Consider the following 12,436-nt stretch of genomic DNA (forward strand, 5'->3'; position numbering starts at 1 on the left):
TAGTTTGGTTATCCCCATTTTATTATCATTGCATTATAATCAGCCAGTCAATATTCACCTTTCTGTCAAGCTTGTCTGTAAACACAAGTCACAGGAACCTTAAATTATCATCCAAGTGATATTGCCTTGAAGTAAAATTCTAAAAAAACTGTTTTTAATTTCTATTGACAGTTCAAGGTAACAGGGTTTAAAAAGACAGATCTCTGCAGGATAACATAAACAGCGTGGTTATTTGATGCAATGAATTTCCAAGGTAGTCAGCATTAACTGAGTGTGTCAAGCTGATTCTGAATGGTTTCCAGCTTAAAGATAAAGTATCAAACAAGTAAAAGATTATTAATTCTATCTTTTTAAGTTTGTTTTAGTAAATAAAAAACATAACCTTGTATCAAGTTTTCAGATGTAAACAATATTTCACATTAGAGCAGCACAATGTTGGCAGAAGTTCTTTTCAGGAACAGTGTAGTGACTTTGAGTATCAATATGTTTTGCTACCTCTCTCAAATTAGCCCTGTTTACATCAGCCTTTTGAAACATTCCACCATCAAAATCACAATTCATTGATAGTTTGCTGGCACTTCCCCAAGTAAAATAAGTGTAAAGCAAAAAGTCTGATGCATGATTACACCCACTAAATGATTTCTTCATCCGAGTAAAAAGGGAAAGCCCAAACAGCAATAACATGAGTGTAATTAAGACCAAGAGTATGTGAAAAAAAAAAACAACTTGTCCTCGCATACCTGATTGTAAAAAGCATAAAGTTCTCCATGAGTAAATTCTAAATGGACTTGTTCTTCACTACACTACAAATGAAAAGGAAATAACTTAAATCAAGTTGCTAGAGCAGATCACAATAATTGTGATTATAAAGAATAACTTTACCTGGCTTCCTGAGGAAAGGTTTAGTTCAAACATGGCATTTGGGAGTTTCATCTTTGTCATACTGCTTTGTGCCATTTGAAGGTTTAATCTCCAATTTACTTCTGACAGCTATAAGAAACAAAAAGTGGATAACTCATCAAGTTTCACCTCAAAGTAAGTTTGGTGCTTGAGGAGCCTCTCAATCAATGGATTGCCTTTCACCCTTTCAAATTCAGTCTGCTGCTGAGGTTTCCAACATTCTATCTAAAGTGGGACAGCTTCTCAGCTAAATATTTGACACTTCTGAGCTTACAAGGCCTCCACAAACTAAACCTAGGTCTACCATAGGCAGCCCAAGTTTGTCATGTGAACTTCAACTTAATAAGCTATTCCATGTTACTGTTAAACAACATACACACACTACCATCCTCAAATTAGAACTTATACTAACATGAGTACCCCTTTCAAACAAGTGTCCCTTCTTAATGGCTGAAATGTTTAAATAAGTGTTTCCCCTTGAAAATGTGCCCTGTTCCCTGTCCCCTCTCCCTGTGTTTTTGAAGAAGCAATCACATTTGCTTAACTTACTGCCTAACTACAATATTATTTGGATTGGCAAATAAATATTGTGCTACATGGTAAATTATTTTCATTTCAACAAGGTTGCTGTTTTAACCAAAGTTAGCAACTGCAGACACCTCATGATTACAATTTTGCTCAGGTCATCAGCCCACACAAACAAACTTCATTTCAAAGAAATGTACATTGAAATTCCTAAATTCACTGACTGTAACCTTTTTAGAAAAAGAAATCCTCTAAAAGGATGTAGTTATACTGGCTATGTTTTTTTGTTACCAGCCTATGTAAAATGTAAAACCAAAAGTTGGGTAATCAGGTTGTAGCCAAAGAAAGCAAAGAGGAATTGCAGGAGAAATGTGGAAAACTGGTAAAGGTGAGAATATGATTGTTGATGAGAAAGGCCATGATACATGGTTAATGAGCTCACTGACACTTTAACTCAGATATATAATGAATGTTTCCTGCTCATCAAAGTGAAAATATCATCTTGTGATCTTCCTTTTATGTCGCCATTAATTAAACACCTGTGCAACTTAAGGAATAAAAGCATGAAGAAACATGGGCTCCTCAAAGACACCAGGCTGCAGGAACTAAATATTAGTTTTCTTTAATTTCTTTCAACACAGAAAAAGAACCAAGGGTTGGTGGGACACAGTCACCAACATAACTGGCAAAGAATCAAATAACCAAATTATCTCATCCATCATCAAACCAGAAACTATCAATTCTTATTTCAAAGAGGTCAACATCAGTCTGCTGCATACTGCCCCTGAACAACTTCCAATACCCAATGGAACTAGAATTCCCACTTTTGATGTTAATACAGTCAAATGGTTCCCGCTTAACCAGAAATGAACCTCTGCAGGCCCTGATCAACTACCCCATTGGTTATGGAAAGACTATGCTCACCACCTTGCAGTGATTATCACCAAGATATTAAACCACTCTATCATGCACCAGTCTGTTCCTACACTTTGGAACACTACAAATGTCAGACCAATTCCAAAAGAGTCACCAATTACTGAATGCACACAACTCAGACCAATTTCTCTAACCAACACCATTACGAGACTTTTTGAAAGGCTGGTGTTCAAACAAGAAATATCAACAGAATTTGAGTAGATCATTAACATTAACCAATTTGGATTTAAGGAGGGGTGCAACACTACTCTAGCCCTCCTAAAATGGTAACATTTCTGGTTATCTACAGTAGATCATGACTCTTACTATGTGGACTTGTTGTCCTTTGACTTTAGTTAGGCATTCCACACAGTATCCCACAAGATTATCTGTAACATTGCTTGTGACAAGCCAAAGTCTACCAACATAAACCCATATTGGACAATCAGAAACAAAGAGTAGTTGGTGACAAAGTGGTAACTGCCTTTGTTGACATTAATAGGGGGTTCCTCAAGGCACCAAATTAGGACTCATTCTATTTTCTCTTATGGTGAATGATATTACAGCTGTTTCTCCAATGAACAATGTCCTAGTGAAGTATGCAGATGACATTAAAATAAGTGTCCCTGTTAAGCAAAGCACAGATGCTCCTACAAATGAGATGTCTCTCTATTATACCAAAACATGGAAAATGTGCATGCATGGCAAAACTACCAAGTTATCCCCTCCAGAATTACCAAGAATAAAAAGGAAATCATGCTTAAAACTATTAGAGGTCACGTTTTAGGAAGATGCTGTGAACTGGGACATATATATTGACAAGATACTATCCAAAGCCAGCAGCTGAATGTACATTTTTAGGGAATGCAAATCCTATGGATATTCCAAAGATCAACTCAATAATTTGTTTAACTTGCTTGTCATGTCCATATTCTTGTATAGGGTGGAAGCCTGGGGTGCAGCTTAACAGCGTAAATATCTAGACAGAATTGGCAGGTTTCTCAAGAGGGCCCACAGGTTTGGCTATACCACAAAGAAAACTACTATACTTGACTTAATTAAAGATAGGGACTCTATGCTTTTTAAGAATGTAATCAGTGATGATCATACACTTCATGATTTGCTACCTCCAAAGAGATGTTTGCTCTGTGAGTGCAAGCATGACTTTATATTACCTAGAGTTAAAACCGAACGCTTCAAGCATTGTTCCCTTAATATATGCCTCTTCAATTCACTTCACTGTATATAAGAAACTACATGTTTCATAATGTTACAATGTTACAATTTTTATATATTCTTAATTATACTTATAATTCTCTTAATGATATATTGTAAAGCTACACATTTGTTGTTTCTGATTTATTAAAGTAAAATTGAGACGGACACCTGCATTGCTAAAAGTAGCCAGTCATAGTACTTAATAAGTTAAGGTTCCATTGCCTGTGAGTTACGGGGTGATTCATTTGCAGACAAACCTTCACTATACTCATTCATGCCCTATATACCACAATTAAACAAAATAAATGTTTCCTCCATCATATAAACAACCTGTTTAGGAGAAATACTTCTTTGCTTCAGCTTTTCTGCAACAGATTTTCCATTTGCAGTCCATAGATTCACTAGAGCTTGAACCTGGCAATATCAAGAAAAGTATTACTAACTAATGGGTACGAAATTTTATTTGTTTCTTCTTCCTGAAAACAAAAGTTATAGTTCAACACTTTCATACATTGTTCCAGACTTATGTGGAACCTCCAGTTTTCTAACTTTTGGTGATGTTTAACTAGAAAATAAAGGCTTCTTAAATTATATGTCACATGTTATAGTTATGGAATAGACAACACTTTCTATCAGTTTACTGGCATAACAACCACCTCAAGATATTGGGAGAACATGAGAAAAGTTACTTCGGTAAACTGATAGAAAGTGTGATATTCTGCTTTTATAAAATAAACTTAAAACAAAAGAAAGTATGCTTAAATTTTCCACAGAGTAACCAGCATGATAAATTGTAGGTTTTTGACCAATCAGAGTACTTGTGGTAAACTTTCTAATATCAGTGACTACAAGAGCTCACAAAACTGCTTCCAGATTCATAATTGAACTGACCTGGAATTATCAAATAGAACAGTACAAGCAATTTAACATAGTTTCCTTTGAAATGTAAATAGTGAGTGCTGCCCAATGAAAACACAAACATCTAAAAATTGGAAAGTTGTTCAGGGGTACAAACCTGTACTTTCACTTAAGGTTACCGTAGACCTTTAGGAGTATCTTGCAAAATTAGTTTGTAAACATATTGCTTTTCATAAAACCCTTTAAAAGTATATATCACCAAAACCTTAAAAAATGTGGAATCCAAAGAAATAATCATTTTAGAGATCAGGTGTAATTATATGTGCAGGCAAGCTCTAAAGTAAAATATTGATGCTGTTTGATAAATTTTAATAACCCACTTTTATGTTTGCATGCACAACCAAACGAACTGCACAGTGTAAATCAACATTCAATATTCCTATCAGCTCCTGAGAAAATCTACTTTGAACTCTGCAAATGAAACATTGGCAATTTTTGTCAGATATGAAGGCGTAAAAGGAGAAGTTGGAATATCAAAAAGCCTCACACCCTTTGGCATTAATAGCCAGTTAGCATTTTGACCATGGTTTGTAAAAATTTGTATAATCTACATACCCTATTACTTCTCCTGAAGTTAGAGAATCTACATAAAACTAAAGATTGAGTTTTCCGATACTAAAATGTTTCAAGCTTATCACACCTTATCAAAGCAGTTGTCATTGCCGTCATGTCCTGGACTGATGAAAACAGTGTTTTAAAGGATTTAAAGTTATTCTTAATTTTTAAAATACCAGAGCAACCTCTAGAAGTTACCTTGCCATCACTGAACTTCAGTACTCTGAATAACTGTTTTTGAATACAAAGAATCTAGTATACATGTAAGTGATGTCACTTACTAATCAACCATGAAAACCAACTTAAAAATATTTATCACACAAAAAGAATTCTAAGCAAATATTATAAACCAACAATTTTTGGTAGAAACAAAATACAAAAAGGGACTTTTGGACTGATGCAGAAAGAGTCTTTCATAGAGGGAAATGACAAAACACCTTTTCATCTGCTAATTGAATATCCAACAATTGCTGCGTCAAAAGTTGTGCTTTGGCATTGTGATATGCTGCCTACAAGACAAGGTAAAAGAAATCAAGAATAGAGTCATTCTAGTTTCCTTCATTATGTAAACTGTTGTCAGTGAACATACTGTAATGTAGTGCTATAACTAAAACTACAAATATAGAGCAATTTTTCAACTACAACTGCTTGTCAATGATTTCACCTGATGATACGACACTTTGAAATCCACTTCACTTTCCATCTGTTGTAATGACCATTTGATGTTGTTACAATAATCACATATGATTTTACATAAACAAAATGTTGTTCTAGTTTAAGCAATGTTCTTAGAATGTGCACATGCTCATTTGCATGCTAATACTGAGAAATCACATTAAGTCAATGATTAACTGAATTCCATTTAGCAAAATATATCTAGGTTACCTGTTCAAGGATAAAGGCTGCAGTTTCCAAAACCACATGAAGATCATTTGCCTCCAGTTCCAAAGCACCTTGAAGCTTAATTTCCTCCTCCTCTGAAAATGCTCTTTCATCCTAAGATTGAAATAGAATATTTTTTATAAGGCTTACACCTATCATTACATAAGAATTTGTGTTAGATTTGGCCAAAAGTTCTTTTTGATAAATAAAGACCAGTTACAAGAAAACATGGGTATAACTTAGCACAAACACCAGACCCTTAATGGGTTGCCTATGGCTAAATTCTGCATGGTAAGTAGCTAAATGAGGCCATTTCATTAAACAGTAGACCTTTCCTGCCAGGAGTTCAAAATTTCTTAGACATGACTATCATATGAATGTAGAGGTCTGAAGTATAGTACCACTTGCATGTACCACAGCTTGAAACACCCTTCACACACACACATTCATGGGACTGCATGCCCGCAACATGCTAATGCACCTTGGTGTAATAAAAAATGCATGCATGTCAAATGCATGCCAGTTAATTAGAGCTCATTGAATGCAAGAAAATGTATGTGTAATAGGAAACAAAGATTGGATTCACAATTCTTTGTTATATTTCCAACAAGCTTGAGCAAGTCACAACACTTACTTTGTTTTCTTGTGAATTGAAAATTTGTTTTAAGAATAAAAAAAGATTACCTTGCACTACCTCAGCTTTTCTTCCAATAGCTTTTTTCTGGTCTCAAAAGTAGAATTATTGAACACTGAATGAAGTTTTGGAAGTAAGAACAAACAAATTATGAAGTGCTCCACTGACTCTTACATTGAAAACACAATCATAATTGCTTTAAGGAAAAAATCAATTTGTTCTGCCTCCATAATTTTTTGCCTTGAACATCACCCAATTATTCCTTAATGTTTGCTAACTAAAGTGCAATTTCAGAATGCATAAAAATAACTCCAGATATTCCTCAATTAACAAAACAGGACAAGGTTTGATTAAAATCATTGACAATCAATCGAATGAAAGACTCACAAAGTGAACACAAGAGAAGTACTGTTTATGTTGCCCTCTTTTGAGAACTTGGCTGCCTTAAGGTGATTCCTCAGTTTTGCACTGTGCATCCTGTGCGCATAAAAATCACATAATGAGGGGAATGAGCACACGCATATTCCAAGAACAGGGTAGTTTTTCAATCCCTGGACCAAGTAAAGAGGTATGTTGGTCTTCAGCTCTTGAATGGGCAGGGTGACCTACATTTCTTATTTCATAATTTTGGCAAACAAAATATCCCATTTAAATGAGAGAAATAAAAAAATCATCAAAGGGAAAATAAGATATACCTAAAAAGCCTGCATGAAGCCTATTACTCAAGGATGCACATCATGACCTTGAGAGCAGTGACTCAAGAAACAGTTTAAGTCAATGTCATTTAAAATTGCATAATTTTTCTATTTAGAATACATCAAATTATTCTATACTCTCAAGAATTTATACCAATCAAGTTTGTTTCAAGTGTTACTTTAAAATCCCTTGCTTCCAACTTCCACAAAATGCTCAGTGAAGCCATGAAATGATGTATGTACATGTAATTAGCACTGGTACCAGCATAATTAGGATAAGTTCGGCCCATCACAACTTTTAAACAAGCATGGTGACCTATCTTTTTTGTATTCTTTGAAATGAACACTGGTGGGGAACATTTAAGGAATACAGTTTGAAAAAATTGTTCAATAACTTTATTTTCTGAAGAATCACCTTAAGTATTTGTGCATGGCTCTAAGACAATCAATGTTGGCTACAGGAAATAATGTTATGCATCTGGTGCAGATCAAATGGTGCCTTGCTGTGAACTTCAACCATGGAATGTCTGCCATGACCTGGATTGATTTATAACGCTCTACTTCCTGCTCCTTCATGCATTTCCATAACAGTAGTTGGTGTTCTTGAGATAATAGTGCAAGTCACTTAAGTTTTTTGACAAGCTACATTAAATTTGTTCTGCTTCATCCAACTAACTTCCCAGCACTCAAATTATGTCAATGAAGAAAGCAATTACTCTTCTCTGATTACAATGCCAGAGAACTTTTCATGCAGTAAGGCTCATTCACATAAGGGAGCAAGTTATGATCAACTTTGCATTTTTCCATTATTTAAGAAACAGCACATCAATTTAAATACAAATTGCCCCAGTCATAGCATTTTTGTGAAAAACTACACACAAATTCCCACTGTGAATAACAAAAGACAAATTGAAATACACACCTTTGGGTGTGCACATGTGTAACTTTTCTTCTGCAAGCTCATTAACACAAACTCCCAAGCAGATGTAATTCATATCTATTACATAAGCTTGATTGGCATGGGTGCTGTTACAGAACATGCAAGTAGTACTATAGGTGAAGTGGAAAAAAGCTTTGGCCAGGATAATTATGCAAAGTTCTTGGTCACAACACTTTATTATCACAATCCCTGTCTTCATCCAGCAGTATACAACATGCAAAATGCGTACCACTGAACTCTCAAAAAAAATAAATGATGGGCACTTCTTTGAAAGGAAAACACCATCCAGGATGAGTATGGATATTTGTTTTAATTCATACTGTTGCAGCGAGTGGGATACATACTTGCAGCCAAGGGCAAAACATTACATAAATGCCAGTGAAATAGAATTTTAGAATGAAAAGGCAAAGGTCAAGTGTTGTCATCATCAACTAAAAAATAAAATTAATAAATTAAAAAACAGGGTTATGATAATCAAGTTGTAGTCCTCAACAATTTTAATAAACTGTTGCTCTCAACTAAACACATGCATGTCAAGTTGAGACACTGACCCTCAAATGAAGCTTTTGTACAATTCTGCTAAGCAAAAGACGAAACTTGGCAGTGTCTAAGCCATTTATTAGTTCAACTGCTTTCTTTAACCTGTGGAAAAAAGATATTTAAAGAAATTTGGTGATGTGAATCATTTTATTTTAAGTTTTTAATACAAAGTAAAATTGAAAATAAAAATAAACTTTAGCTTCACTTCAAGTGAAGCAGTGAATGTAGAAGTGAAGTGAAGTCACACCTCAAAGTAATTTTTTTTGGGGGGGGTGGGGGGGGGTGGAGAGAAGGAGGATTGTGTGGAATTCAGGAAGAAAAGGGTGTGGTCATTTGTCCCTGGAATTGCTTGATTGCTTTCATCTGGACAGAGATTTATTATTTTACAGTAGGATTTGGAACACAATTAGTAGAAGTAGAAACATGCTTTTTCACCCCACCACACTTTCCCCTTTTGCATTTCAACTGTTTTATGCCTGAAATTATTAAATCTTCCACAACATGAAAGGTGACATCCATTTATTTGAGAACCATTCCATTCAAGTTGACAAATGTAGAGTCCTATCATCAGTTTTTGTTTTCTTTTGATCAATCATGGGCCCTAAAAATTGAGAAAATTCCTTGTTTTTTTTGCCACATACATGGCAGCCATGTGGCTACTGTAACTATTTTTGGCAGTTGAAATACAAAATGTTCGCCCAAATATGGCTTTTTTTGTATCAAGACACTTTACAATTGTGATATTTCCAGAGTATGCCAAACAAGCACCTATAACAGTGCCTTCAGGTGCAGCTTGTTTGGTGCCTCCTCCAATATTGCAAAACGTAATTGCATCAAAGTCCAAGAGGAGAAGAATTGAAACTACAAGCAAAAGTAAAGCACATAACCATGGGGTAGTACTTATATTTTCCAAGCAACAAGCTCTAATCAAAACTGGAAAAACCTCATTTACCTGCTTCTTTAAATTTTCAAAACAAGGCAACCAGAGCTCTTTTCCATGGCAAGAAGTGCTTTGAATTTCATTATGGTATGGTTTTGTATAAATAGATCAATATGTCAGATATGTTACCATAAGACAAACCATATGAACCACACACACATTTATTCCAGCACTGTATCTCCATTTTTCTTCAAAATTCTTTCTTCAAAATAAAACGAAATCTGTGTAACCTATATTAAGCAGTCAACCTGTATTTGGTGGTCACCCCACCATTCCTCATAGGTGACTTCTTGACACAAGTTCATCTGTATTTGTTTTGCCTATTATTAACTATGTTGAAAAGCAGCTAAGTGTTGTAAAAAAGCAAAACAATGCAAATTTTGATACAATCTGGTGTGCTTGGCGACAATGTAAGCAGTAACTTTCTAAAGGAACTGCCGTGTTGCTTTGGTGAGGTAGAGGAGGTGTAACAAGATAGATTGGTTTTGTCAACTGAGCTATTAATGTAAATGAATTACAGTCAACTTGTCCACAAATCAAACTGCTCATGCCAACTTGCCAACTATTGCCTTTTAAGAGGTGTCCATTAATGTGAGGATCCTTTCCCTATCCATTTATTAATGCACATTTCATATATATGATTTATTCAAAGTCATATACAAACCAGTGTTTGACAACCGGCATACCGTTACATACAAACATTAAAATAATGAGATCTTAATCCCGAAGAATCAATTTGATTTTTTGACTTAAAAACAACACAACATACACAACATCACGAAATTATGACACAAACAAAATAAAACCTCTCTTACCAAAGAAATTGACATTTCCATGGTGTATTAAGTGTTAGAAAGGTGTTAGAAAGAGTCAATAGCTTCTAAGTGTTCGTATTAGACAGTACATATGCCAGCTGCCAAATACTTTGGTTTGTATTGCAAGGTGAGTTGGTCCGCAGGTGAGTTGGTTGGATACCATGCACATTGGCCATTGCAAAGAGTGGCCAAAACTTTTTCATTTGCTCTGCTCTTTTCTCTCTTCAAACATCTTTTCCATTCATGAATAACAAATAGTTCAGGAGCAAATGTTCATAAGTCAAGTCCCACAGGAATTTCTTGCTGAAAGCAAGCCACTGCACTAGATATGTTCAGAGGATCCTAAGTAACCAGTAGAATTGTGTTGCCACTTTTGCAACCTGCTCAAATTCTGATTAGAGGATGTTTTTAGAAATGCCTTGTAGACCCTACATGAAAACAAGAGTACTACATAAGACATATTTCAATTTTGTTCATTATAGGAAAATAGCACTAAAATAAAACCAAAGACATAAATCTATGTTCTTGTTGATGTCTTAAATTAATATTTAGTAACTGGGCATCACAAGATAAGTCACATGACTAAATGAGCAAGGAGGTGAGGCTGGTCTAATAAAGAATCTTTTGATTTTCCAACAATGTCTAAAATGCTTTGCTATACTTTATAAACAGCATAGAAATTTCTTTCAGCTCAAACTGTTCCTTTCAGATAAAATTTGCCGGTCACATGAATTTCAAAAACATGAAAGCAAGACTGTGATATTTGGCTTTGCTTGAGAGTTCAACTATACCAAAAGGACACTCGCTACCATTCCCAACATAATTACTTAAGGCAATTTACTCAGAAGTATGCAGTGACAAATCTGATCTTTCCAAAAGATAAGAGGCAATGTGCCAGTTTTTTGATATACATGGCTATTCTGTTTCTGTTGTTCAAGCACACCCAATAAATTGATTAACAATCAGCACTATAAACTGCACAGAAGGTAAATACCAATTGCATTCCATTCACTATCACGTTTCACACTCACAACCATGCAGTTAAATCTATCATTCTTAAAACCTTTAAATTACTTCAAAACAATTCAGAGACAGTACTGTCTTTCCACAACCTCCACTAATTTCATTCAAAGGTGACAAAAATGAAGGTAACTTTTTGGTCATTTCAAACTAATTACCAACCTGGAACTTTCAAATGCGCTCACTCATGATGCAAAACTTGTCCTTTCATTCACAATGTAGAGAAAATGTTCAGACATGAGAAATCCATTGAGATCACTGATCACTGCACATGCACCTCCACCAATGTCATCTAGGGCATAACTTGCATTTATTGCAAAAAGTTATACATTGGTGAAACAGGAAGATGACTAGGTGGCTGATTACAAGAACACCTTCACAAAGTAGAGAACATATGACAAGGACACATCAAAACCAGTCCCTAGGCACCTACATCTCCCAAAATATTCTAAGCAGTATACCGCTGTTTGCGGCTTTTCCCTTCTTCTAGGCAGTTCAGAAAGTCCCATGGTATCAATAAGCACTTTTCATTCAACTAATTTATTCTTGTTTTCTCAGCACCATATTCCCACCAATAGATTAGCTCCATTTTCTTTTTTTTCCCAAAGAATAATTTCTTGATGGTTCCTTCAAGTACTGGTGACAAAAGGGGTGCTTGCAAAGACTTGAATAATGTCTGAGAGCCAAGAAGTAAACCTCTGTGTTGAGAGAATGTCGTAACTCTGGCTGTAGCATCCATGGCATGTAAAATAATCTCTGCATCTACCCCCTCTTGTTTGCTTTGGAGCTAAGAAAATCTTCTCTTGTTCCCATGCATTCTGGCCTCCTACTACAACTACTCATCCCCTGTTTTGCTGGCCAGCCTTGATGGTCTTCTGTGCTTCTTTGCCTTTTTGCCCCTTTGTCCATGTATCTCTTTTTAGAGAAGATGGCAGACTA

General features: G+C 35.3%; 1 protein-coding gene across 1 annotated transcript in view; it reads right to left on the reverse strand.

Annotated features, from left to right (window-relative positions):
- LOC131773157 (COMM domain-containing protein 10) overlaps positions 1-12,436 on the reverse strand; it is a 13,766-nt gene continuing 1,330 nt past the window's right edge. The window contains exons 2-8 of the mRNA XM_059089139.2: positions 8,734-8,824; positions 5,917-6,027; positions 5,469-5,540; positions 3,889-3,972; positions 883-990; positions 741-803; positions 1-302 (exon numbers count right to left, since the gene is read on the reverse strand). Of these exons, the coding sequence (XP_058945122.1) occupies positions 264-302; positions 741-803; positions 883-990; positions 3,889-3,972; positions 5,469-5,540; positions 5,917-6,027; positions 8,734-8,824 (568 nt within the window). The 3' untranslated portion in view covers positions 1-263. The remainder of the gene's footprint in view (positions 303-740; positions 804-882; positions 991-3,888; positions 3,973-5,468; positions 5,541-5,916; positions 6,028-8,733; positions 8,825-12,436) is intronic.

Source organism: Pocillopora verrucosa, chromosome 4 (assembly GCF_036669915.1).
Source record: "Pocillopora verrucosa isolate sample1 chromosome 4, ASM3666991v2, whole genome shotgun sequence".
Lineage (NCBI taxonomy): Eukaryota > Metazoa > Cnidaria > Anthozoa > Scleractinia > Pocilloporidae > Pocillopora > Pocillopora verrucosa.